General features: G+C 44.7%; 1 protein-coding gene across 8 annotated transcripts in view; it reads left to right on the forward strand.

Annotated features, from left to right (window-relative positions):
• The window catches only part of FANCC (FA complementation group C), a 217,563-nt gene that overhangs the window by 162,812 nt on the left and 29,634 nt on the right, over nt 1-25,117 (forward strand). For 7 of the 8 annotated variants that reach the window (XM_030919731.1, XM_010372004.2, XM_030919737.1 and 4 more), the window contains 2 exons: nt 2,864-3,028; nt 18,001-18,157. In XM_030919731.1, the coding sequence (XP_030775591.1) occupies nt 2,864-3,028; nt 18,001-18,157 (322 nt within the window). The remainder of the gene's footprint in view (nt 1-2,863; nt 3,029-18,000; nt 18,158-25,117) is intronic. The other variant, XM_030919736.1, reaches the window with a different exon arrangement.

Genomic DNA, 25,117 nt, shown 5'->3' on the forward strand with positions numbered 1-25,117 from the left:
GCCGCCCAACACAAATCTGTCAACTTCCTGAAAGCATTGAGGGTTTTTGCGATTTTTTTTTAAGCTCGTCAACTATCGTTGATATTAGTGTATTTAGTGTGTAACCCAAGACAATTCTTTTTCCAAAAAGAAGGAAGCCAAAAAGATTGGACATTGCTGGCATACAGAGTGACATAATGGACTTCAGAGACTCAGAAGCGGGAAGAGGGTGGGATAGGGGCTAGTGATAAAAAACTACACATTAGGTGCAATCTACTCGGGCGATGGGCACATTAACACCTCAGAATTCACCACTATGCAATTCATCCATGTAACAAAAAACTACTTTTACCCAAAAGCTATTGAAATAAAAATTTAAAAGTAAATACATATTCTAAATTTAAAAAATATAGTTGCGTTTATTAATTTCATAAAAATGAAAACTCAAGTTTTTTAAAAAAGAATATGCAGGCCCCACAGTGATCTACAGAGCCTTTCCGCCGTCCTCCCTGGTTCACTGGGTGTGATCACGTTGGTCCCCTTGCTCTTTTCAGATGCTGAGGGCCTTTGCATTTGCTTTTCATCTGTCTGCAATGTTTTCCTCCCAGATATATACGTGGCTTGTTCATGTACTTCCTTCAGAGCACTGCTCACATGTCACCTTCTTGGTAAATTTCTGTCACTTCTGAGCATTCTTTACTTTTCAGCATGATACCCAGTATCATCTGGCATTATATTGTTCCTCTCCCTGATGAGACCTTGTCATCTTTGCATCTGTATCACGTACACCTCAAACAGAGCCTTGACTACAATAGGGGATCAATAAATAGGTATTAAATGAACAAATAGGACAAAAATACACAAATATATAAACAAATTCTCTGAAGAGTAAATACAAGTGGGTAACAATTACCATCTCACAAGTTATCAGGAAAATGCAAATTAAGGCAATGAAATAGCAATTTTTGTTCGTTAAATTTTTGAGAAATAGAAACAAATAATGATATCATTGGAAGAGTGGTCATTTGCAAGGCAGTTTTTTGTGTGTGTCTATGTGTGTGTTTTTTTTGAGACGGGGTCTCGTTCTGTCTCCCAGGCTGGAGTGCAGTGGTGTGAACACAGCTCACTGCAGCCTTGACCTCTTGGTCTCGAGCAACCTCCCACCTCAGTCCCCCCAGTAGCTGCAGCTGCAGGCACGCACCACCACACCCAGCTAGTTTTTGTATTTTTTGTAGAGATGGGGTTTCTCCATATGACCCAGGCTGGTCTTGAACTTCTGGGATCAAGCGATCTGTCTGCCTCAGCCTCTCAAAGTGCTGGGACTTCATGTGTGAGCCACCGCCCCTGGCCTTGGAAGGCAATTTAATATGCAAGTTCTCACATGCGGGCACAGACAGGCATGGGTAAGGGTAGCACCACAGCCCTGTTTGAATAGTGAAAAACCAGAAACAGCCTCAGTGCCTACTGATAGTGGCATTGTTAAATTACAGAACACGTGTGTTTTAATAATAGGCAGCAAGTTTTTAAGAATGAGGGACAGCTATATGCTCTACACTGTGATGCCATGTGTGTTCCACAAAACACAAGACTAAATTTCTATATTTACAATTACATATGAAAATACCTAGAAAAACGTTGAATAGGCTCCACCCAGAACTTTCATTTTATTTGTCGTTCACTGCACTGGAGATGGATTTGTTGAGCATGTGCTGTGTGTGAGGAGTTATCCCTAGGTGCTAGGAATAGAGTGGTGGGCAAAGTAGGAGAAGCTGCCTGCCATCGTAGAGCTTCTGCCCTCTCAGGAGGAAGGGAACCATGAGTACTACAAGGGAATACTGTATAGGTCAGATGGTGAAAGGTACCAGGAAGAGAAGTAAAGCACGGGTAGGAGGGCGCGTGAAGCTCCAGTGTCCAGCAGTGCTTTGTGCAGTCCCAGGCGCATCCTGTACGCGGTCCCAGGCGCATCCTGTACGTGTGTGCTGTTCGGGACCGTAGCTGCCAGCCGCCCATAGCTGTTGAGCACTTCAGCTGTGACTAGTGCAGTTGAGGAGCTGGATTTTTAATTTTATTTCATTTTAATTCATTTACATTTAAATTGCCACACGTGGTAGACAGTATAGTGACATGGGATGATCAGAGAAGACCTCACTTAACAAAGGGACATTTGAGCTGCAACTGGGGACCGCAGGACCTTAACTTGGGGCAGTCAGAGGCAGAAAAGACAAAGGTAAGAGTGGAAGGAGATGAAGTCAGTGAAACAGATGGGGAACCACCATGGAAGGACTTGCTGGCTAGTGAAAGACATTGCTTATTCTCTGCATGAGATGGGAAGCCATTGCAAAGCTTTGAGCAGACAAGTGTTGTGATCTGAATTTTTAAAGGGGTGCTGGAAGTGTTCTGATGTTGAACTATAGGAGTGAGTGCAGAAGCAAGAAATCCAGAGGCTGGAGGTGGTGGGTTACTCTCCACTTAGAAGGGCAGTAATGGAGGTGTTCAGAAGAGGTCGGATGTGTTGCTAGTATTCACTGATGCATCAGTGAAAGGGAGGAATCAGCATTTGGGCCTGAGTAAACGAGATGGCACTGGGGAAAAGGAACACTGGGAAGGGATTTCAGGAGTTGTGTTTTGGACATATTAAGTGCCTGTGGATATAAAGAACAAAGTCCTGACCATGAATGACACTGAAACAGCATTGGCAGCTAAAAGATACCTTCCTAAAGAACTGGATAAAAGAGAAGTGTTCATCGATAGTGTTAGAGTCATTCTCTTTATTTAGAGGCAAAACAGGTGATCTGTCGTTGACCTTTTTAGCATGAAGGTTTTATATGTTCTTAATTATGCGTGGCTCTTAGATTTGGGTGATTATTTCTTATTTCTTCCATAGAATGACTCCCGAGCGATTGGCGTCCCTGTCACGAGTCTGTGTCCCACTTATTACCCTGCCAGATGTTGACCCTCTGGTGGAGGCTTTGCTCGTCTGTCACGGACATGAACCTCAGGAAATCCTCCAGCCAGAGTTCTTTGAGGCTGTAAACGAGGCCATTTTGCTGTAAGTGGTGTTCATGTCTCCTGTCATCCTGCGTCATTTTTCCTTTTCTTAGAAGGCTGTGGTGTGTTGGAAAGACTATATAACAGCAGGGTCCAAACGTTTTTGTCTCAGTACCCCTTTATACTCTTAAAAATCACTGAGTATCCCGGCCAGGTGTGGTGGCTCACACCTGTAATCCCAGCCCTTTGGGATGCCAAGGTGGGTGGATCACCTGAGGTCAGGAGTTTGAGACCAGCCTGGCCAACATGGCGAAACCCCATCTCTACTAAAAATACAAAAATTAGCCAAGTATGGTGGCGTGTGTCTGTAATCCCAGCTACTAGGGGGGCTGAGTCAGAAGGATCACTTCAGCTTGTGAGGCAGAGGTTGCAGTGAGCTAAGATCACGCCACTGCACTCCAACCCGGGCAACAGAGTGAGACTCCATCTCAAAAAAAAAAAAAAAAAAAAATTACTGAGGAGCCCAAAGCATTTGTTTTTAAACTTTTATTTTAGGTTTGGGGGTACATGTGAAGGTTTGTTACATATGTAAACACATGTCATAGGGTTTCGTTGTACATATTATTTCATCACCCAGGTATTAAGCCCAGTACCCAATAGTTACCTTTTCTGCTCCTCTCCTTCCTCCCACCCTTTCTCAGGTAGGCCCCCGCATCTGTTGTTTCCTTCTTTGTGTTCATACATTCCCAAGAGTTTTTTTTTAAATCTGTTAAACACTTATTAATATTTATCATATTTGAAACTAAATTTTTAAAAATGTGTTTCTTCACTTAAAAAATAAAAATAATTTAATTACACGTTGACACAAATAGCATATTTTCATGAAAGACAATGCTCTTTTCCAAGGCAAAAAAAAAAATTTGACAAGAGCAGCATTGTTTTTACATTTTTGCAAGTCTCATTTTCTGCCCTAAGGCTGCTGAATTCTCATATCTGCTTCTGGTGGGATGTGTTGTTTTGGTTGAAGTGTATAAAGAAAATCCAGTCCCACATAGATGGTAGCTGGAAAAGGCGGGAATATTCTAATAGCCGTCGCAGATCATTGTAGATAATTCTGCTTTGATAGCTCACCAAAATTTGAAAATGGTCATTTTTTAAAGGGTAGTTGCAATGTGGAATCTGAAATTGTATCAGTTAACTTTCCATTCTCTGTTACATTAAAACCCATTGGTCTGTCTTGCACTTTCAATGGATCTTTGTTGCCTACACACATAATTTTGAAGCATTATGCATGGTTCATTTGGAAAACATTCACTGAGTTATGTATATCTTCCAAACATTGACATATTTCATTATGCAATATCAAAACCTATAGTCACTACTGCCACCTCATCAGAAACGACTTTAAGTATTGGGAAGCTGTCAAGCTTATGTTGGTGGACATAGATTTCCAAGATTCTAATTTCTGCTTAAAAGCTAAAATTTATCATGGGCTACAAGCACTGTCAGTTGTTTTCCTGAGGGGACTGAGTCACTTTGCAAATTATTGAAAAAGTATGTGCCTAATCCCAAAATGTGACTAACCACTGCCTGTCTGCTACTCATTCTTTCAAGTCAATTTCCATGACAAAAAGTGGTCAGGTGAGTCCACCTGCTGAAAGAGTTGTGCAGGTGTACAAGTGGAGTGCTTTTCTCCAGGCAACCGTCGTTTTTTATTATGAAGCAGAAGTGCTTTATGCACACTTTCCTTTTCACCATACAGAATTCTTTTTAAAAAGTATCCTTGAGGGCAACAGTTTAATAAAATCAGTATGATAAACTGCTTCATCAAATATTCGTATGTGAAAGCGTGGTGTTTCTACTGTGTGTGTGTGGTGGTGAAGTGTAGCGTGAGGACTGTCTCTGCTCTGATTCCCACTGAGATGCAGCTGTGTTACCCACCGTTGCTTTTGCTCTATCAGTGCAAACGTCAACATGGTTGTTCCAGGAAAAACAAGGAGATTCTAAATAGTTATTCAGTAATTTAAGTATTTCCCTACCACTTGTGTGTGTGGCCAACTTTCATATAAAAGAGCTTCTGTGCTTAGTTGGTGCTGATACCAGACAACTACAAGGAATACAGTAAGTCCAGAGATTCTGTTGTAAGGCAGAAGTACAGTTCTGTTGGTGACATATTAATTTATCACATCTGCACTTAAATTAATTTTTTTCTTTAGATTCTGAATGATCTCAAATCGATGTGGCAGTTAACTTGCACCATAATAGTATTTGAAATATTGTTGCATAAGCCACAATAAGGTAAATCATTAACATCTGTAAAGGCAAGGGAAAAAGAACTTTCCTCACATTTTTTGTCTTTGTTTACAGTTTAGCCCACTTTCTCTGGAGCAGATGTCTCCATCTCATGAGTCAGAGAATTCTCTGATGTGTCAGTTTCATCTTTTCTTTCCTTTGATTTCTTTTTTTTTTTTTGGAGACAGAGTTTTGCTCTTGTTGCCCAGGCTGGAGTACGGTGGCACGATCTCAGCTCACCACAACCTCTGCCTTCCAGGTTCAAGCAATTCTCCTGCCACAGCCTCTCGAGTAGCTGGGATTACAGGCATGCACCACCACGCCCAGCTAATTTTGTATTTTTAGTAGAGACAGGGTTCTCCATGTTGGTCAGGCTGGTCTCGAACTCTCGACCTCAGGTGATCCACCCGCCTCGGCCTCGCAAAGTGCTGGGATTACAGGCGGGAGCCCACCGCACCCAGCCAGTTTCATCTTTTCTTGATGAAACATCTGTAGGATGAGAAATTGAATCTTTTAATCCTCATATTTAAAGCCAATGATCCATTCTTAAATACAAGAAAATACATTATAAATAAATGTTACTTTTCAAATAGAATATTGTAAAATTACAAAATAATCTAAAATATGTGTTAAAATATATAAGTAAAATATATGCTGTATATATACATAAAAATGTATATATAATAAAATTAAAATAGCTTGGATAAAATTTAAAAATTAGAAAAGTTTTCAAAATTAAAAAATATATATTACTTCAAACCCCAACAAAGTGTACTTATTTCTTATGTTTCCACGTAGGCCCAAGATAAATTACGAGAATTTTAAAAATAATGATTTTTTTCTTTTAACGCATCTCAGTTCTTCCCTCCCTCTCTGGAAAGGGTTCTTTGGACCCCACTTTGAAAATTGTTGCATGGCCTCTGACTACTGCTATAGTCATGTCTCCAAGTTACGAGTGGCTCTGTCTGCAGTGTTTGAAAACACTGTGGATCCACTGTGTGGTGTAATTTGCAGAGCCCTCTCAGTCTCAGATAATGAGATCCAAAGCATTCACATTTCTGAATTCAAAGTATACATGCAATGTGATTTTAAAATGATACTGCTTATAAACCTGACATTTTGTTAAGAATACTGTGGCTTTTAAATCATTTTATTAATACTATTTATGTTTTCAATTCTTTTTTTTTTTTTTTTTGAGATGGGGTCTCACTCTGTCACACAGGCTGGAGTGCAGTGGTGCAGTCTTGGCTCACTGTAGTCTCAAACTCCCAGGCTCAGGTGATCCTCCCACCTCAGCCTCCTGAGTCGCTGGGACCACAGGTGTGTGCCACCACACCTGGCTAATTTTTTGTATTTTTGGTAGAGATGGCATTTCACCATGTTGCCTAGGCTGGTCTTAAACTCCTGAACTCAAGGAGTTTGCCTGTCTTGGCCTCCCAAAATGTTGGGATTATAGGCGTGAGCCACTGTGACCAGCCCAATTCTTTATTTAAATACTTTCAGTGAGAAATCGGAGAATTGTTACATATATAGACCCTTCCTTGCTATACAATGCATTTTAAAAAAACAAAACTACAATACCATTATTACATCTTAAAATTGACATTAGTTCCTTATCATCACATGTCTAGTCAGGAATTAAATTATCTTCATCGTCTTAGAATTTTTCTTCCAGTTGGTTTGTTAGAATCAGAGTTCAGATCTACACATTGCCTTTGGTTTATAGGTTCTTTCAAGTCTCTTTCAATCCCTCTTTGTTTTTTGTTTTGATATCATTTGTTGAAATAATGCGGTTGTTTTCCCCTCTCTCAGGTGGTAGAGCATGTCCACCCTCTTGAGTGCGATGAAGGGTGCGTGCCTCTGGGGCGCCCTCTCGAGTGCGATGAAGGGTGCGCGCCTCTGGGGCGCAGTCCTGCGGGCTTAGGTGGCGTCCTCGTCACATTCTCACACAGTCAGGCCTGTTTTGTTACCTTCTGTTCTGGTTCTCTCCTCTCTTGCATGTGCGTGCGGCAGTATCACTGCTTTAGTGCTGGCATCAGTGCAAACTAAGGATCATTCCCTTTGATTTGTCTCCGTTACCAGGGTTGTTTTTAGTTTGTTTTGCTATCATTGCTTGTCTTATATTCCACATAAACTTTGAAACCAATTTTTCTAGTTGCAGGGAAGACACCCGGTGTTGTTCGGGGGAAGACTCCTGTAAGTATATAGATTATTGAGAGAGCTGGTGTTTTCATGATGTTAAGACTTTCTGTCCGCCTGTTCAGGAACACATATGTTTTACCATTTGTTCAGCTTTTGTGATCTGATGGGAGTGTTGTATAGATTTTTCACATGTTGGATTTACACATTTCTTGTTCCTAATGTTTTGTTGTATTTGTGTTTTGAATGTTTTCACTGTCATAAGTGGATCTTCTCCATCTTCAAATAGATTCTCATTGTGTTGTTGCGTTTGGAAAATAAACAGGCTGAAAACCACCGTTGTTCTTACAATTCAGAGTATTTCCATTTTTTAAATCTATGACTCTTAAAAATTAGGATACGTATTTTAATTTCAGTTTATATAAAAGATTATAATTCAGGACTTTGTGAAAGTGAGATTTAAAAAGAGAAATAGAAGATTAAGTAACTTGATGTTTCGAAAAATGGTCAAATCGCAGGTTTCGTGGTTAAAAAAATAAAACTGGCCTTTTTTCTCCCTACTCTAAACCTTCTGGCAAGATTCACTTGGTAAGTGGAGTGAGCTTCCTGAAGAGTCCGAGCGTTATGTGTGGTCCTTATGTGAGATACTGAGTAAAGGGCGCTGTGAACGTGCGGCACGGTGCTGGGATCCTTCCCTCACGGTGCCCGACACCTGCAACGAAGCACTCGCTTCCCGGCCCCGCCGCCCGCCGCTGATCGCACCAGCTGGCATTTTCACTCTCCACAGTGATTTTCCTTTATTTATTTATTTATTTATTTTTGAGACGGAGTCTCGCTCTGTCGCCCAGGCTGGAGTGCAGTGGCTGGACCTCAGTTCACTGCAAGCTCCGCCTCCCGGGTTCACGCCATTCTCCTGCCTCAGCCTCCCGAGTAGCTGGGACTACAGGCGCCGCCACCTCACCCGGCTAGTTTTTTGAATTTTTAGTAGAGATGGGGTTTCACCGTGTTAGCCAGGATGGTCTCGATCTCCTGACCTCGTGATCCGCCCGTCTCGGCCTCCCAAAGTGCTGGGATTACAGGCTTGAGCCACCGCGCCCCGCCGTGATTTTTCAAAATACTTACAAAGAATATTTAACTAAACTGCTCTTGCCTTTCACTGTGGCTGTGGCAGCTCCCTTCTTGATTGATCTAGGAATATATTTCACAGGAAAATATGGTCTCAGCCACCCCCATGTCCAGCCTTACTGTTTCAGCAAGAGCTGAATTAAAGGGCATCTGGAGGTGAACACTCCTGGTCCTCTGTGAAAGCTGTTGGAGAAATCACTGGCCAGGCGAGTGCTCAGAGAACAGCTACTCCTGCTCCAGCACAGTGCTCAGAGGGACGCCGAGGGCAGCGGCTCCCCAGGCAGGCCCACACTCCTTTGCTTGTAATTTTGCTTGTGATAGCACGTTCTCCCTCAACAACTCATAAAATTTATTTGGTTTGGAAAGTTATGTCTGCTAATCCATAAGGGACAGACTGTCCAGAAGTGCTGGGTGGTCTTCAGTGTGTCCAAATCCTGTGGCTTCAGCTCAGCAAGTTCCCCAAGCAGTGGCGTAAGAGCTGGAGCCTCTCCATGGACACTTTCCCGTAGACGGAACATCCCAGCCACATGTTGACACAGCGAGGCTGATCCAATCAATCAGTGCAAATTACCAGCCGCGCCCAACACCCCCTCCCCAGATGTGCTGCGTTGGTCATTTGGAAACCACACGCTTTCTTTGACCAATGCACCCTACCCCGTGTTTAGCCTTCCAACTATTTGCTTAACCACAGTACACCAGTGGAATTTCATCTGTTTGACAATTGGCTGGTGTCTTTGACCTTGGCTTCCAAATGCAGTCATATATTTTCAGCAATGGGCTGCCTGTCTTTTAAACAGCAGATGCTTGCCCCTCTTTATGGTTTAGATAACCTAGAGGAACTTTTAAGTTTCTTGGCCTAAATGTCAACTTTTCATATCTGTCCCTGGGGCTGCTGTCATAGGCACCTGCAGGCTACAGATTGCACAAAACCTTCCTGGGCGGGCTGCTGAGGTCCTTTTGTAAGTATAAGTAATTCAGCATGCCATGTCCTCTGAGGTCATCCAAATCTGCTGCTTCAAAAATACTGAGAAACTTGAAGATTGGATGGAGAATCTGTTCTATATGCCTGAATGAATGAGACAGTGAACAAGTGAGAAAAAAGAATGAAGGCATGACTGTGATCTTGTGATACAATAAGAAATGTGCATTTGGTCTTCATCCAGGCTCCTAAAACCCTTGGAATTTCCTGAGTATTGAGGTGAGAAGAGCATCTTTTGTTATTTGTAAGTCCCTTTCACCACACCTGAGTGTAGGCTAATGAAGGGACTCCTGGTGGGCCCCCAGATAGCCTCGGGATGGGGGCTGGTAGGCAGAGGAACCAACCACACCTGACCCTCAGAGTTCGACCTGATCACTGCTGGCCAGCGATTCAATCAGTCGCGCTTACATTGTGAGACCTCCATAAAAAACCTAAACTGTGGGGTTCAGTCAGCTTCCAGGCTGGTGGTCACATCCAGGTGCTGGGAAGGTGACCTGTCTGGAGAGGGCCCCGGAAGCTCTGAACCTTTCCCCAGGCCTGGCCCTGTGCATCTCTTCCATGTGGCTATTCCTGAGTTGTATCCTTCAGAATAAACTGGCAATGGCAAACAAAGTGTCTTCCTGAGTTCTGTGAGCCATTCTAGCAAATTATCAAACCTGAGGAGAGGATCATTGGAACCTCTGATTTTATAGCTAGTTGGTCAGAAGAATGAGAGGCTCAGTCTTGTAACTGGCATCTGAAGTGGGGGCAGTCTTGTGGGACTGAGCCCTTCACCTGTGGGGTGTGTGCTAACACCAGGTGGTGTCCAAATGGAATCACTGGACACCCAGTTGGTGTCTAGAGAGTTGGGAGCATTGGTTTGTGTGGAGGAAGAAGATCCACACAGAGAGTGTAAGAAGTGCTCTGTGAGTGAAAACAGCTCCTAGTAGTAGAATGACTGATGTACCAGTCTCTGACTGACCTCTCCAACACTCACAGCTCAGAGGTGGCTCTGAGTGTTACATAGGGCAGCCATATGATTTAAAATCTAGACCATGCCACTTTTGAGAGTTAAAAGAGATCCCTTTTTTAAGTATGGTGGGATAACAGAAATAAACTTACAAACTAGGACAAATACTTACACTAAGATTTAAATGGGCTGAATGACTGTAATATTCTTAGTACAGTGCGTGGTATCCACAGTAAATACCCCGTAACCATTAGTGTCTACAGCCACTCCACCCTGAATGTGCCTAGTCTCGCCCGATCTCGGAAGCCAAAGGGGGTTGGGCCTGGGGAGTAGCGGGTGCTATAGGCTTTAAAAAATAAAAATAAAAAGTCAGGCACAGTGGCACACACCTGTAATCCCAGCTACTCAGGAGGCTGAAGCAGGAGAATCACTTGAGGCCAGGAGTTCCAGCCTGGGCAATGTAGCAAGACCCTGTCTCTAAAAAATAAAAATAACTGTTAGTGGCCAGGCGCGGTGGCTCATACCTGTAATCCCAGCACTTTGGAAGGCTGAGGCGGGTGGATCACCTGAGGTCAGGAATTTAAGAGCAGCCTGGCCAACACGGTGAAATCCCATCTGTACTAAAAATACAAAAATTAGCCAGGCGTGGTGGCAGGCACCTGTAGTCCCAGCTACTCAGGAGGCTGAGGCAGGAGAATTGCTTGAACCTGGGAGGCAGAGGTTGCAGTGAGCCGAGATCGTGCCACTGCACTCCAGCCGGGGCGACGAGCAAAACTCCATCTCAAAAAAAAAAAGACCAAAAAAAAAAAAAAAAAAAAAACCGACAAACAAACTGTAAACTGTTAGCATATTGCTGTTCCCATTATTGACTTTAGTAATTGTATTATTTTTGACAATGTATAGTATTAGGTTTTCGCAAACTCACATTTTTCCCCCTAACAAAAGAACCACTGAACTAAAACCAGATGTAAGCTTAATTCCCATTGCTGAAAGAGCTAATATGGCTCCAGCAGTGCTTAATAAGAAAACAATTCATTATCCTATCAGAAGAACCTAATTTATGCTTCTTTACTAATTTTTGTATTAGTAGTTTACTCATCTGTTATGCTCTTGCATAGCAAATTACCCCAAGAAAGGAGCCTAACTAGAATTACTCTGGGGAGCCACAGATTCTTTTGAATACCCTCAGTATCGCTCTAGCCATTTTACAAATCAGGAAAATGAGACCTCTGGAAATGAAAACGTAAATTACAAGAAAGGGCCGATCTACAATCAAGCTGTTGGGTTTATGTTTTTTTCAACTTAGATAAGAAAAATCCAGATTTAAATGTTGTCATATCATACAGGTGAGTGTTTAAACAAAGAAAGGTCAGCATAATACCAAGGATAGAAAGGTGGCAAAGAATTAGCAGTAACTAAAACTCCCATTTCTATTAATATTGTTTATCCATGATTGAAGCTGAGAGACTTCCTCACATCTTATTCTTTTTTTTTTTTTTTGAGACAGAGTCTCACTCTGTCACCCAGGCTAGAGTGCAGTGGCACAGTCATGGCTCACTGCAGCCTCGACCTCCCAGGCTCAGGTGATTCTTTCACCTCAGCCTCTCGAGTAGCTGTGACTACAGGCATGTGCCACCATGCCTTGCTAATTATTTTGTATTTCTGGTAGAGACCAGGTTTTGCCATGTTGCCCAGACTGGTCTTGAACTCCTAGACTCAAACAGTCCACCTTCCTCGACCTCCCAAAGTGCTGGGACTACAGGCATGAGACACTGTGCCCGGCCACATCCTGTTTTTTTAACCTTAATAAGATATGGTCACAAATTTAGTCATAGAAAACTTTACTTTTCTAACAAAAATCTGCTGCTATTGATGTGTAATTGACAGACATTCTGGTGTGTTTGGGTTTGGACATTTCTTCTGCCTGTTGGTGGCTGCCTTTTGAGAATTGAGCTGCTCTGCACATACAGATGATAATGATGGCAAACTTTGAATTATGCTGCATTGCTTAGATCAGGCTGTCACCTAAATACAACTTTAGGATCAAACAGTGTTCTTTTCAGTTCCTTGGAATTAAGCAATTCTCCAGAACAGTTAAATCCAAGTTTTGTGAGTTTCTCTGGCAACCCAAACAGCCTTGGTCTCTTTCTGGTTTGAAAAGGTGGACTGTTGCCGGCGCACCTTTGTCTTGGCTAAGGAAGCCCTGGCCTCCTCTCTACCACTCAGACAGCTTTAGAACACAGCCTCTCGGATGGGCCTCCCTCATCAAGAACCTTCCTTGTGAAGAATTTAATTCTGCATTCTGGTTTTTTGTTTGTTTTGTTTTGTTTTTTGTAGCTATAAAAATATTTGGAGCCAAAATTATTTAATAAGCTGTTGGACCAATTCTTACCTGCTACCTCTTTTTGGAAAGGATGAGAAAACACAAGCTTCCTCACTAAACTGAGTATTTGGGGGAAACAAAGTAGAGTTTTCTCAATGTCAAGGAGGCATCTGTTGGAAGAGTCTGTTGGACAGGGGAGAACGTCCTGTTTAGGCTTCCCTGCCTCATGTCAGACACTGTCACTGTAAATCAGATTTCTAAGTGGAGCCCTGATTGGAAGCCTGCTGCTCATTATTTTAAAGGAGAAAATAGTAATGTATTACACATAAATTCTAAATGTCCTGTCCATTCCCTAAAACATAACTATGACACAGAAAACTCGCCTAACTATTAGGTAGGGATCTGGGGGAGTCAAGTTTTTATCTTACTCTGTTTTCCTGAATTCATGATTTGGATCAATTCCAGGCAGGATGGATGGAACCAGTACAGAGAAGAAAAAGGACAACCTTAGCGTTTCTGTCACTAACACATTGAACAGAATGGAATTTTTCAGTCTCCCTAAAAACATTTTTTTCTTTTTTACTTTATTGGCCCTTTAAATTGTCCACAGAATGTGAGTGTGTGTAGATATATATATTAATTCTTCATTCTATCAGGTCAAACAATACAGCACAGGGTATATAAAGAAAATGTCCATTACCTCCTCCTCATCCTCCAGTAATTCTGGTAGTCGTACCTTATGCTTGTTAAACATAAAGTCCCTATAAAGCCATTTTCTGCTCACTGTCGAAACAAAAGGAGCATTACACCATAGCCACATCACTCCAGAACCTGCTTGTTAACCAACACGTCTTAAATACCCTCACAGGACACGGATCCAGCTCATTTGAAATAGGGGCATGCTCCATGGCACGAGGCCCACACTCTGTTCCGCCGTCCCCATGGTGCACACTGCAGTGTTTCTAGTTTTGTCCTTATCATATTTAAGGATTGCAATAAATATCCTCAGACTGATGTTTCTGTTTCTGCCAGGCAAATTCACAGCAGTACGATGATTAAGACGGGGGTGTGTGTCTTGCATTTTCTTCAGTGGCACCACATGACTGGCCGGGTGAAGCCACTGCCCTCCTGCCTGTGAGGAGGCGCACCCTGTGCCTACCCCAGCACTGGGTGTTGTCAGTCTTCTCAGCACCTGCACGGGGAAGGTGAAACTGAGACTGCATTGGTGCAGTTGCCCTTCCTTTACTGTTAGATGAGAGAGCTGCATGTTTTTAAAGGCCATTTGCAGTGTTTTTTCTGTGATTTGCCTTTTTATTTAAAGCCAGCCTGGTTCAGAGCACCATGTAGAATACAAATACATTGACTTGGCCAAATTCTGTTAGGCAAGCATATCAAGATCATACTGCTTCAGCGATTCCTTCATTCAGGAGTGATTACAAAGAGTTAAGTCACTGATATTTTAGAGCAAAATCTATCCAAATATTAAACACGGGTCCATAAACGTAATCACTCACAGCAGTTAGTAGAGTGTGCCCTGAATCAAAGCTCTAATAAAAAGACAGCCATTAACACACATTGTTTTCAAACTAGAGTGGGCGCACCACGCGCTTTACTGACTGGAGTGTGACTTGTGTGCTTGCGTGATACGCAGTGTCCGTTCGTTCCTGCCGCTGAGCGGACGGGTCGGCTCTGTGAATTTGCTGCTGCTCCTGGTGGCCTGGCCCGAGTGCTGCAGCGGCCTCCCTGCCACCACCTGGCGGGATGAATGACACATACCGTGCCATGGCTCTCGGCCAGGATGCGGTGCTGGCAGAAGACCGCTCACTGCAGTGAAACGCCTTTCCAGTGACATACAGATTCGTATTACATGGATCCTGAAAAAAGATAAGGCATGAGGAAAGCTGGTCAAAACCAGCACTGCTGCTTGAGAAGGGAGGAGCCACTGAGAGGCGAACTCTCCTCTTCAGAGCTTCCTGGCTCCATGATGGAAGCTACGAGCACCTTCTCCACACCCAGGGGTGTTCTGCTCCCCGCTGATGACTGGACGGGAACCTCCCCAGGGCTCCACTGATGCGGCTGGAATTGGCTGACCGCCTGGATGGAAAAGCCTTTCCTCTTCACGAGGGGCATAAGCACAGGCACGGCGTCTGGCCCACCCCGTCAATCTGCCCGCTGTTCCGCTGAGCCCAGGCCCGGCTTCCTGCACCCCTCCAGAGCCAGTGTGGTCCTGTACTCACTCCACCCTCAGCCCCGCTGGCTTCAGGTCTTACCAGCTTCGAGTCCTGGTCCTCTCTGACCTCGGCTGCCTCTTCTGTGCGAGGAAGGGATGCTTTTGGACCTGTTTTGTAGGGCTCTTCTGGGGATTCAAGTGCAAGCGAAACAGCATCATTCCAGCCCCTGCTGCTCAGCCTCTCCCACTCCTCTGCGCCTTGCCCGTCGGCAGCCTTTCAGGAGCACACTAGGCCCCACCTCTGGGCCGCCGCCTGGCATCACTCCTGTCACCGCCAGTCCTCTGAAGTCCTATCTCCAGTCCTGACTTCCCCTCCACTCCTCTCCTCCCTCCGCCACACGCTCCCATCCAGGGCCTGCCCGGCACACCCAGGGTTCATTCGCCCTCTGCAGCACTGCTCAGGGTACACTTCCTGCCCTAGGGCTATGTCTTCTTGTGCTCTGGTGACAGCGTCCTCTGCTTCTGCGCCTCTTGCCATCTGCAGCTGCTCTTCCTCCCCTGCCTGCCTCTCCACTCAGAGCTTCCTCCCTTGGGGTTCTGACACCCAAATGTGTACCTTTAGGCCATACCTCTCCCGGAGCTTCCACCTTGGATATTCAAGGACCTGTTGAATAGCTCTGCTCAATTGTGCCTCAGACACTCCAAATCCACACGCTTCAAACTGATCTCTTAGTAAATCCTCCAGAAATCATTTCTTCCCTCTTTTCGTCTGAGTACATGGCATGTCCGGTATTGAGGGGGGGTGGCACCATGACAGGGCTTTGCCAGGTGTGGGAAGTGGGGAGATGAGGAACGGGGCCTGCTGGTGGGTCCTGGACAAGTTGAAGCTCAGGGTGTGAGCGGGAGATCAGGAGGCTCTGAGGTGAATGTGCCCTCCCTCCCTTCCCCCTGCCTTCTGCCAGCTCCTGCGCAATCTGCCCGGGTCTTCAGCATCTTCCCTGCTGCTTTTGCCCCAGGGTCAACCCAGGACAAGGTCTGCAGGAGCTACACCAAGCAAGCAAAAAAGTGAAACCTCTAAGAACTGCTCCCCACATCCCCTGCTCTGTCCCTGGACCCAGTTGCTGGCTTCACACCAACTCTGCAGAGAAGTGGCCCAAGTGAAACCTCTAGGAACTGCTCCCCAGGTCCCCTGCTCTGTCCCTGGACCCAGTTGCTGGGCTTCCCCAGTCTCTGGCTTCCCACCCGCTCTGCAGAGAAGTGGCCCCCAAGTCATGGTGGAGGGACAGGCCCTTCTTGAAGGGGTTGTTGGGTTGGGGGAGGCTTGTGCCCCCACTTTAGTTTTCCTTATTAATAGCAGTAGCGGGGGTGACAGTGACTGCTGGAAAGCCAGGCCTTGGAACACACATGCTGCCCTCCTTTCCCCACCTCAAGATTTATGTGCATCTGGCTTCATTTCTATTTGCTTGTTTTCCTTGGGGCAAGACAGGAGGGAGATTAATGAATAAAGACATCAAGTTTGAAAAGCACCCACTGGGGAGCACCCACTGTCTGGGATGTGCAGGTAAAGGGCAGGTGGCCCTGGGGGGCAGCTCTACTGTATCCCAGAGCCAGCAGTTGGGGCTCTGAGTCAGACACGTGCCCCTCATGCTCCCTCCAAGGAGGGGAAGTGGAGCCCCAATTCACTGACACAAGAGGACCTTAATATATTTTCCTTGAGGAACAAATGTAGCTACACAAAATGGCTGTGTCTGTGGAGTATTAGGGCTCAGGCCTATAATCCCAGCATTTTAGGAGGCTGAGGCAGGAAGGTTGTTTGAGGCCAGGAGTTTGAGACCAAACTGGGCAAAATAGCAAGACCCCCATCTTGACAAGAAAAAAGTTAGCAAGATGTGGTGACGTGCACCTGTAGTCCCAGCTACTGGGGAGACTGACGGAGGAGGATCACTCGAGCCCAGGAGTTTGTGGTTACAGGGAGCTTTGATTACACCACTGCACTCTAGCCTGGGTGAGAGAGCGAGACTTTGCATCTTTTTTTTTTTTTAAGGAACCTTTGATTCCCAGTCCTGCTAACCTATCCAGTATCATACTTAAGGTCCAGTGCATCAACTAGGCTATAACCACCATATATGAAATTGGATTTTTTTCTTTTGAGATAAGGTCTTGCTCTTTTGCCCAGGTTGGAGTGCAGTGGTGTGAACACAGCTCACTACAGCCTCAGCCTCCTGGGCTCTAACAATCCTCCTGCCTTAGCTTCCCAAGTAGCTGGGATTACAGGTGTGACATCACCATGTCAGGCTAATTTTTTAATAAACATTTTCTTTTTAGATGCAGGGCCTCACTATTTGACCAAGCTGGTCTTGAACTCCTGGGCTCAAGTGGTCCTTGCACCTCAGTCTCTCCAAGTATTGGGGTTATAGGTGTGAGCCACTGCATCTGGCCTTGAAATTGTTAGAAATATTTTCAACTTTCAAGCAACCAATTACAGTTACAGTTATTGAATGTTTATGTGCCAAGCCCTGTGCTAATTACTGCAGGTGTGTTGTTGCATTTGATCCTTACAAGAACACTGTGAAGGAGATAGGCCCATTTTACAGATGAATAAACTGAGGTGAACTTCCCCAAGATCATACAGTTAGTAGGCAGTGGTGCTGGGACTGAAACCCAGGTCCATGTCCCTATTGTGAGGCATGATGACACACGTTTGAACACGCCTATTTCTTCAGTTAGGGACTGGGCATCACAAGGCCTTTCCATCCCGTTTTTTATCACTCTCTCTCTCTCCCATCACTAGACATTTGCTTATTCTTTTTGAAAGCAATTTTTTTCCTAAGCATTTTTGATTTCTTAAGGTGAGTTGAAGTGGAAGCATATTCACATTATTTTGCAAATGAGTACTTGGTAAATATTCACTGGTTCTATAAATTATTAGCCCCTGCTATGACCATGATGAGAAGAAGTCTCACAAATTGGATTAGTGATTGCATTTTGAACTTTCTTAATCTTCTTTTTTCAGTAAGCTATTTCTATTTAAAATTTTGTTTATTTCTTTCTGAAAGGAAGAAGATTTCTCTCCCCATGTCGGCTGTAGTCTGCCTCTGGCTTCGGCACCTTCCCAGCCTTGAAAAAGCAATGCTGCATCTTTTTGAAAAGCTAATCTCCAGTGAGAGGAATTGTCTGAGAAGGATCGAATGCTTTATAAAAGATTCATCGCTGGTACGTGCTGGGCTTTGATGAAGGGAAAAAATCCTTGAAGGAGATGCTGGGAATCATTTCTTTTAGTCAGAGAATGAAAGCGGGGGATGTAAACGAAAGAGCAATTGGAACCTTTATAAATAATCGTGTATTTACATTTTAGTTTTGAAATCGCTGACGTAGGGGGCTTTTCTGCATCCTTGGAGCATGCGGCAAGAGATGTGAGGTTTGCTTGATTGCTGTGCCGTATATCACATGTTCACAAGAATTGACATTTGCACAACAGACTTTTTAAAAACAGTATTTATTATTTCAGCATGGAAAATAAGTTTTTAGAAATGAACTTATGGGTAAGAGGAGGAATCAATTAAAAACATTCAAAAAATAAACTTTTAGCTCTGCACTAGAGGAAAGGTGAAATACTCGAGAGACACAGACCCCCAGAAAAATGGTTAAAGCAGCAGAACCTGCTAAGACTTCTGTAAGTTTTCTTTTGGTGTGAGGCCACCTGCCTTCACCCTCCCCTGCGCAGTGATGCCGCCTTCCTTCCCCCTCAGGACTGTGCAGCCAGGACTGTGCAGCCGGGGACTCCGGCCCACGTGGACATCCACCTCCTGGCCCGGTGTCTGGCACCCTGGGCTCTCAGTGGCCCTCGCCACCACTGACTCACCAGTCATCTTCCTTCGTGGGAGGCAGCTCTGTGGGACTGGAGCCCATTTTGTAGGACGGGAGTAAAGACCAAGGCACCCTGAAAAAACGATTCAGAAACCTGCAGTTGCTTTGTCTTCCAGGAGCCCCAGCGGACTCTGCCCTGTTTCCCTTTAGCTTTCGTAACCTGCAGCGATGTGGCACAGAGATTGCCTTCCACCTCTTCCTGCTTCCTACAAGCAGAGAAAGTGAGTTCCGAGAGCCACAGTGAACAGTCCGGTCTTTCGTTGTTGGCCGGGACTCTGGGAAGGAGGAGTGTTCACCCTCGCCCTTGAGCTGAGACTGAGGAAGTCCCTGAGGTTGGCTGTGCCCACTTGTCCTACCTCCTAGAGGCCTTCAACTTGTTTAGTTCAGTTGGGACTTCTGTGTTCTTTCTTTCTCTTTCTAGTTGCAGACTGTCTAAGGGAATCCTAATGGAATCAGTTGCCTTCCTCCTCGATCCCGTTTCTCCCCTTGTTTCATGGGCCCTTTCACCCTTCCCCTCGGCCTCCCAGGGCGACATGCATAGGGTTGCAGGTGCTGACAGCCACGCTGCTGTCACCCATACCTCAGGCTGCACACACTGATCCCACCTGACTTGAAAGTTTGCCATGATAGAAGAGAAAGGAAGACATGTGTATATTAAGACTGAGAGAGCCCAAAGAGATTTCTTAAGGATAATTACTACCTAACCTTACCATCCAAAAGAGTCGTATATTAAGGCAAGAAATAGGAATGCACCTTATTTTAAAATGATTGCAGTACAATTCAAAATAAATCACGACTTTCAGAAGCCCTCTGACAGCCCATTCCTGGTGATTCAAGGTCATAAATTACCTCTGTTGTTCACGAAATCTGTTTCTTTTTTTTTTTTTTTTTTTTTTTTTTTTTTTTTTTTTTTTTTAGTAGAGACGGGGTTTCACAGTGTTAGCCAGGATGGTCTCGATCTCCTGACCTCGTGATCCGCCCATCTCGGCCTCCCAAAGTGCTGGGATTACAGGCTTGAGCCACCGCGCCCGGCCGAAATCTGTTTCTAACTGACATGCGCATACTAGGACTTCAGTTTCTCTGGGCCCTTTTCAGTGGCAAAATATAGTAACTGGGCTATGTGCTTGCTCCCAGGGTGCTTAAGACATTTTCTTTAAGTCTTCTCCCTGTTGAAAAATTCTAGTCCCATTGCCTTTTCTCCAGCCTTTCCTTAATCCTTGGATTCTTCTCTGAACCTTCTCCATGTCCTTTTTGCCTGTGGCCCTCATGCCTGAGTAGCACTGTGGTGAGCACAGCAGATGCAAGACAGCGAACGCAGGCTGTCCCATTGCACATCACTGTATAATGCTCAGTCTCCAGTTGGTAGTTTACAGTAATCTCCCACGAGTCACACAGCTTTGAAGTCCGCGGACTTACAAAAGCTTTTATCAGGATCATGTGTGCCGAAATTCAGAGCTTCCATTATGGCTAAAGGGGGATTCTAGAGGGTGTTCTTCGGTTTAATGTGTTGTGGCACTGGCAGGATGTGACCTCTCTGTGCCTCATGGTTCAAGGAGGTAATGACAATACGGACGATGAGTGGAAGCCCCTGACTGGCGTAGGCTGTTCTCCTCAGCATCCCGGGCCTGCAGTGCCAGAAAGCCAGGCAGGCTAGAACAGGCCTGTGACGCGGCTAAGTGATCACAGGGGTAACCTGAAGAGCCTGCTTCCTAATTGCATCATCCGATTCATTTATCGCAGTGCAGTATCTTGGTGCAGTGACAGGACTGTAGAGAAGTATCAGAGAGATCTCTAAGACTCAGATAGCACGAGACTGCGGCGCTGTGCTCCAGAGGAAACCTGATGCCTATTACATTAGAGTTGGATTCTGAGAGTAATTAAAGTGTGATGGTCTGCATAACTTGTGTTTTATATAGAGCACTGTTAATTATATTTCTCTCTCTTGGGACTATCCAGAATGAGTCCTGGAAATTCTATAGTTACCAAAATGTAACAAAAACAAAAGATAAAAGCGTGGTACAGGTTGTACAAAGTGAAAGGACTTTCCCACATGTTCTTTGGCCTCTTGGACTCGCAGGTCTGGCATTTTCCATTAAGACCATGAATAATGAGGGATTAGTCTCTTATTACCTGAGTTCCAAATGACTATGTATGTGTTTAACATCTAAAATAAAAGAGAAGTTTTCAAAGCCCGTTCACTTTTGAGGCTTCCCCTTTGGCCTCCGTGCAGTAGACCGGACTGCCCTCGAGTCATGCTGTCCACCACAGTTGGTGGCTCCTACATCAAGTGAGGTATTAGCCCTAGATGGTCATTTACTGTACAGACTGAAACTTTTCAAAAGCAGATGGTCTTATGTTTCCCTTGACAGCATGGGCACAGGAAGACCATAATCCGTAGCTTCAGACCTGACCTTAAAAACTGATGTCACCCACAGCAGCGACAGCCACTTGTTTTTTTTTTTTTTTTTTTTTTTTTTTTTTTGAGACGGAGTCTCGCTCTGTCGCCCAAGCTGGAGTGCAGTGGCCGGATCTCAGCTCACTGCAAGCTCCGCCTCTCGGGTTCAGGCCATTCTCCTGCCTCAGCCTCCCGAGTAGAGTAGCTGGGACTACAGGCGCCCGCCACCTCGCCCGGCTAGTTTTTTGTACTTTTTAGTAGAGACGGGGTTTCACCGTGTTAGCCAGGATGGTCTCGATCTCCTGACCTCGTGATCCGCCCGCCTCGGCCTCCCAAAGTGCTGGGATTACAGGCTTGAGCCACCGCGTCCGGCCGACAGCCACTTGTTAATTATGCTGCCTTCTTGGCATTGTTCGGTTTCCCAAGGCTGGCCCCAAATTAGAAGGATGTTTTCTAGTTACAATTCTGTTTGTGGAGCCCAGAAAGCTATTGTTTGGATTCCACATTGGAATGAAAAGTGCCTGCAGGGTGTCAGGGTGGCACTGTGCTTGGCTGGCAAGCTGCATGCCAGGGCTGGAAGGTACCCGGTTCCCATGCCCTCCCATTTGTTCCTTTGCCGGCAGAGCCCAGCCGCAGCTGGGTCCAGAGGAGCTAGCCTCATCCCCCAGGCAGACTTGTCCCCCAAAAGAAAAGGGGCAGAGGAGGCACCCAGCTGAGTGTTCTGTTTCTGTTTCACTAATAGTTGATATCAGAATATGCTTCATTTTCTCTCCTGCCTAAAAATCTTTATGGTGCAATTCAGAAGATTTATCTAATAAGAACCTAAGAATGAAAAGCATCTAGATACCTCAGTATATATCCTCCTTGATATGGGATAGGATGTGTTTTTTTTTTCCCTCATTCTCCAGGTAAGAATTATAGCACTTCAGAAAGAAAAAGAAACTTCCTTTACACAGACTCCCAGTGTGCAGCTCCTCCTTGGTAAAATGCTGTGCTGAAGAGTTCATTCACTCCACATCCTGGGTGATGTTGTCAGTTTGCCGTGCTTAAGTAGCTTTTCAGTAACGTGCCAGGGTTTTCTTTTCCTGCTTTTTCAGTCTTTTCAGCACTTCCTTTTGAGCTTTTTAATGTGGTGCATGTAATTGAACAAGCGCTGAAGTAGATAATTTAGCAGTGGTCCAGTCGTGCTGGCTGATGTGTGTTGCTAAAAGCTGGAAGATTCTGCGTCTTGGACTGGAGTTGCACTTTCCAGAATTAGCCTCAGGGGGGCACCAGATCCTCCAGCATCGTCTCTGTGAAGAAAGAGGCCCACACGGCAAGTTTCCTTGCAATGGAATTGCAGTTGGAATTGCAGACCTTGTGGCCAGAGATGAAGGGAGAGAGGAGAAAACCCCAAGACAAAGCAGGGGTGGACCTAGGGGTCATCGCCACTCAGGCTGAGCTGTGAAGCAGCAGGTGGCCGAGGAGCTTTCTTCCAGCCTGGGCTACCCTGGCTAATTGGATAGAGGCCACTGGGCAAGGCTAGGACTTCAGGCAGGGGTAGGGCGCTAGGGAGGGGGTGCTGGGCATCCCTGTGCCTCCCACTTCTGTGTCCAAATACGGAGGAGAGCTCGTGTAAATTTAAGACACAAAAGTACATTTGGTACTTGTTAAGTTCTTAAGCCCAGGAATGACAGATTTATCACGAATTAAACAATAATTGGATTATGGAGTACTGAAAAAATTGTTTGTGTATAAACAACATCTGGTAAAGATTAAAAAGAAAGAATAATTTTTCCAAGCTCCAATTTGTTAAAAGGAACCTGAATGTTTTAAAACAAAATAGATCTGAAAATGTAAAAGGGATATTTAGAGTCTTATGTTTAGTATTTTGAAAATAGAAAAGAAGCAAATGGCATAATAAAAAATACATATTTATAAAGGTGCCTCATAGTACATGATAGCTGTAAAGGTTTTGTATAAATAGGTTTTGCTCAAGCCAAATCATTTTTCAATTCAATAGAGGAGTTCACTGGTGAAATTACTCTTACGGAGAATCTTCTTTTTAAGAAGAAAGGTATTTTCCAGTGAATATGCATATATTAACAACAAGGGCTTCCCACTGTGGAGAGAACAGTGGCTCGGAAACAGCTACACAGTGGGACGGGATTGTCCAGCTGCTGGGTAAACTGGAGGGGAAGCTGCCCATTAGCCGATTCTTTAAATGACCCATTTCCTAAGTAAATATTTAAACTACACGCAAGAACATGAAAATACCAGGAAAGAATCTATGCCAGGCTTAATGCACTTCAGCTTCTCTGTCATCTGCTATTTCCTTCTTTATTTTTAAGGCGAATATACCTATGAAAGGTGATAGATGGAAAGTACTTGATAATTTTTTCTGTTCCTTCACCACCTTTTTATTTTTTCTAAAAGGGATTTGCTTTTGTCTGTGAATTACCTTAAATCATAGTCCAATTTCCCTTTTTGGTTTGTTTTCTCTCCCTTTCCTTTTCCCTATTCTCTTTCTCTCTCTCTTTTCCCTATTCTCTCTCTCTCTCTCTCTCTCTCTCTCTCTCACACACACACACACACACACACAATCAGCAAATGACAGAAAAAAAGAAATGCTTCTTCCTGAGAATTCTGTTTTTCTGCGTTCTCAGGCCTCTTTCAAGTGGCAAGTGGCTTGTAGTAATCATTGGTGAGTCGGTATGAAAATAACAGCTTAAGTAAACATCAAGGACTGGGCACAAGAGCCTGTGTAATTTGCACAGTTCATGGTGCAGAGTGACAAGTTGGTCTCTCCCTTGCCTCTCCTCCAAAACACGCATTGAGACCATGGTTATTGTGTATCGATTCCATGTTGACTTTGTCTTCCTTTGTGTTTTGAAGGATGAAGATGGGCGTCTTTCTAGGTGGAGGGGAGATAATGCAGTTTTGGGTAGCCGTGAGGGGAGATTAGAGGGAAAGCTCTCATTAGCCCAAGGGGATTCACACCCAGCAGAACAATCGGGTCTATACGAGAAGGAAGGCAGAACCCAGAGCTCTCCATCATTGCCTCCCTAGTCATCCTGGGCATTCAGTGAAAAGACTAGGGGAAATAAAGAGGGAAGGACAAGACTCGTGTTATTGAAGTTCTCCTGCTGACGTAGCTCCCCTTGAGTTGAAATGATCTGCCCGTGGAAATTGTTAGGCCAGATGGAGAAGAGAGAGCTTGAGAAGGAACAGATTTTGGTAGGATGGAGAAAAACAAACAGATGGAAACCACAAAAGGTTTATTTTCTTTCCTCGCTTTTATAGAAAAGATAATGGCCCCAGTCATGGGGCTTTAGAGCCCTGAGTTGCAGCGTGACCTCTGGTGCGTTACTGGAGTGCCCCACCCTACAAATAAAACAGGATTCACAGAGGTTAGACGCCTGCGTCATCACTCAGAGGATGCTACAGAGATTTAGGGGGGAAGATACGGCTTCCAAAGAAGTGTGTATTAAAACCTTAATTCTATTTGGAAGATTATCTTGATAAGAAAAGCAGCTTAAGATTGCTTTTGTGATTTGATGTCGCTGGGACACATGCCTGACCTGTAGTACTCCAGTCCTCATGAGGGGACTCGCTGACCCTGAAATTATGTGCTCAGAAAGTATAAAGAGTCTCATTTTAAAAGCCATCGGTGAGGGGTGCAGATGAGAAGGAGCTGTTCACAGCTGTAGGGTGGCAAGGGAGACTGGTTTTCAAATCAAAATCTCTGCTGTTGCTGTTTCTGCAGGTTCCCCTGCCTCCTGGTCTTTTATCTATTTTAAAAGCCAAAATGGGTTGTGGAAGCAGGCTGAGAGTAGCCAAGGATCTGAAATACTTGGAAAGAAAGAAATCTAAGAGGAGAGTCCATCTGTATGGGAAAGAACAAGCAGATTCCACACAGCCAGCAAACATTT

This window comes from Rhinopithecus roxellana, chromosome 16, assembly GCF_007565055.1.
Source record: "Rhinopithecus roxellana isolate Shanxi Qingling chromosome 16, ASM756505v1, whole genome shotgun sequence".
NCBI lineage: Eukaryota > Metazoa > Chordata > Mammalia > Primates > Cercopithecidae > Rhinopithecus > Rhinopithecus roxellana.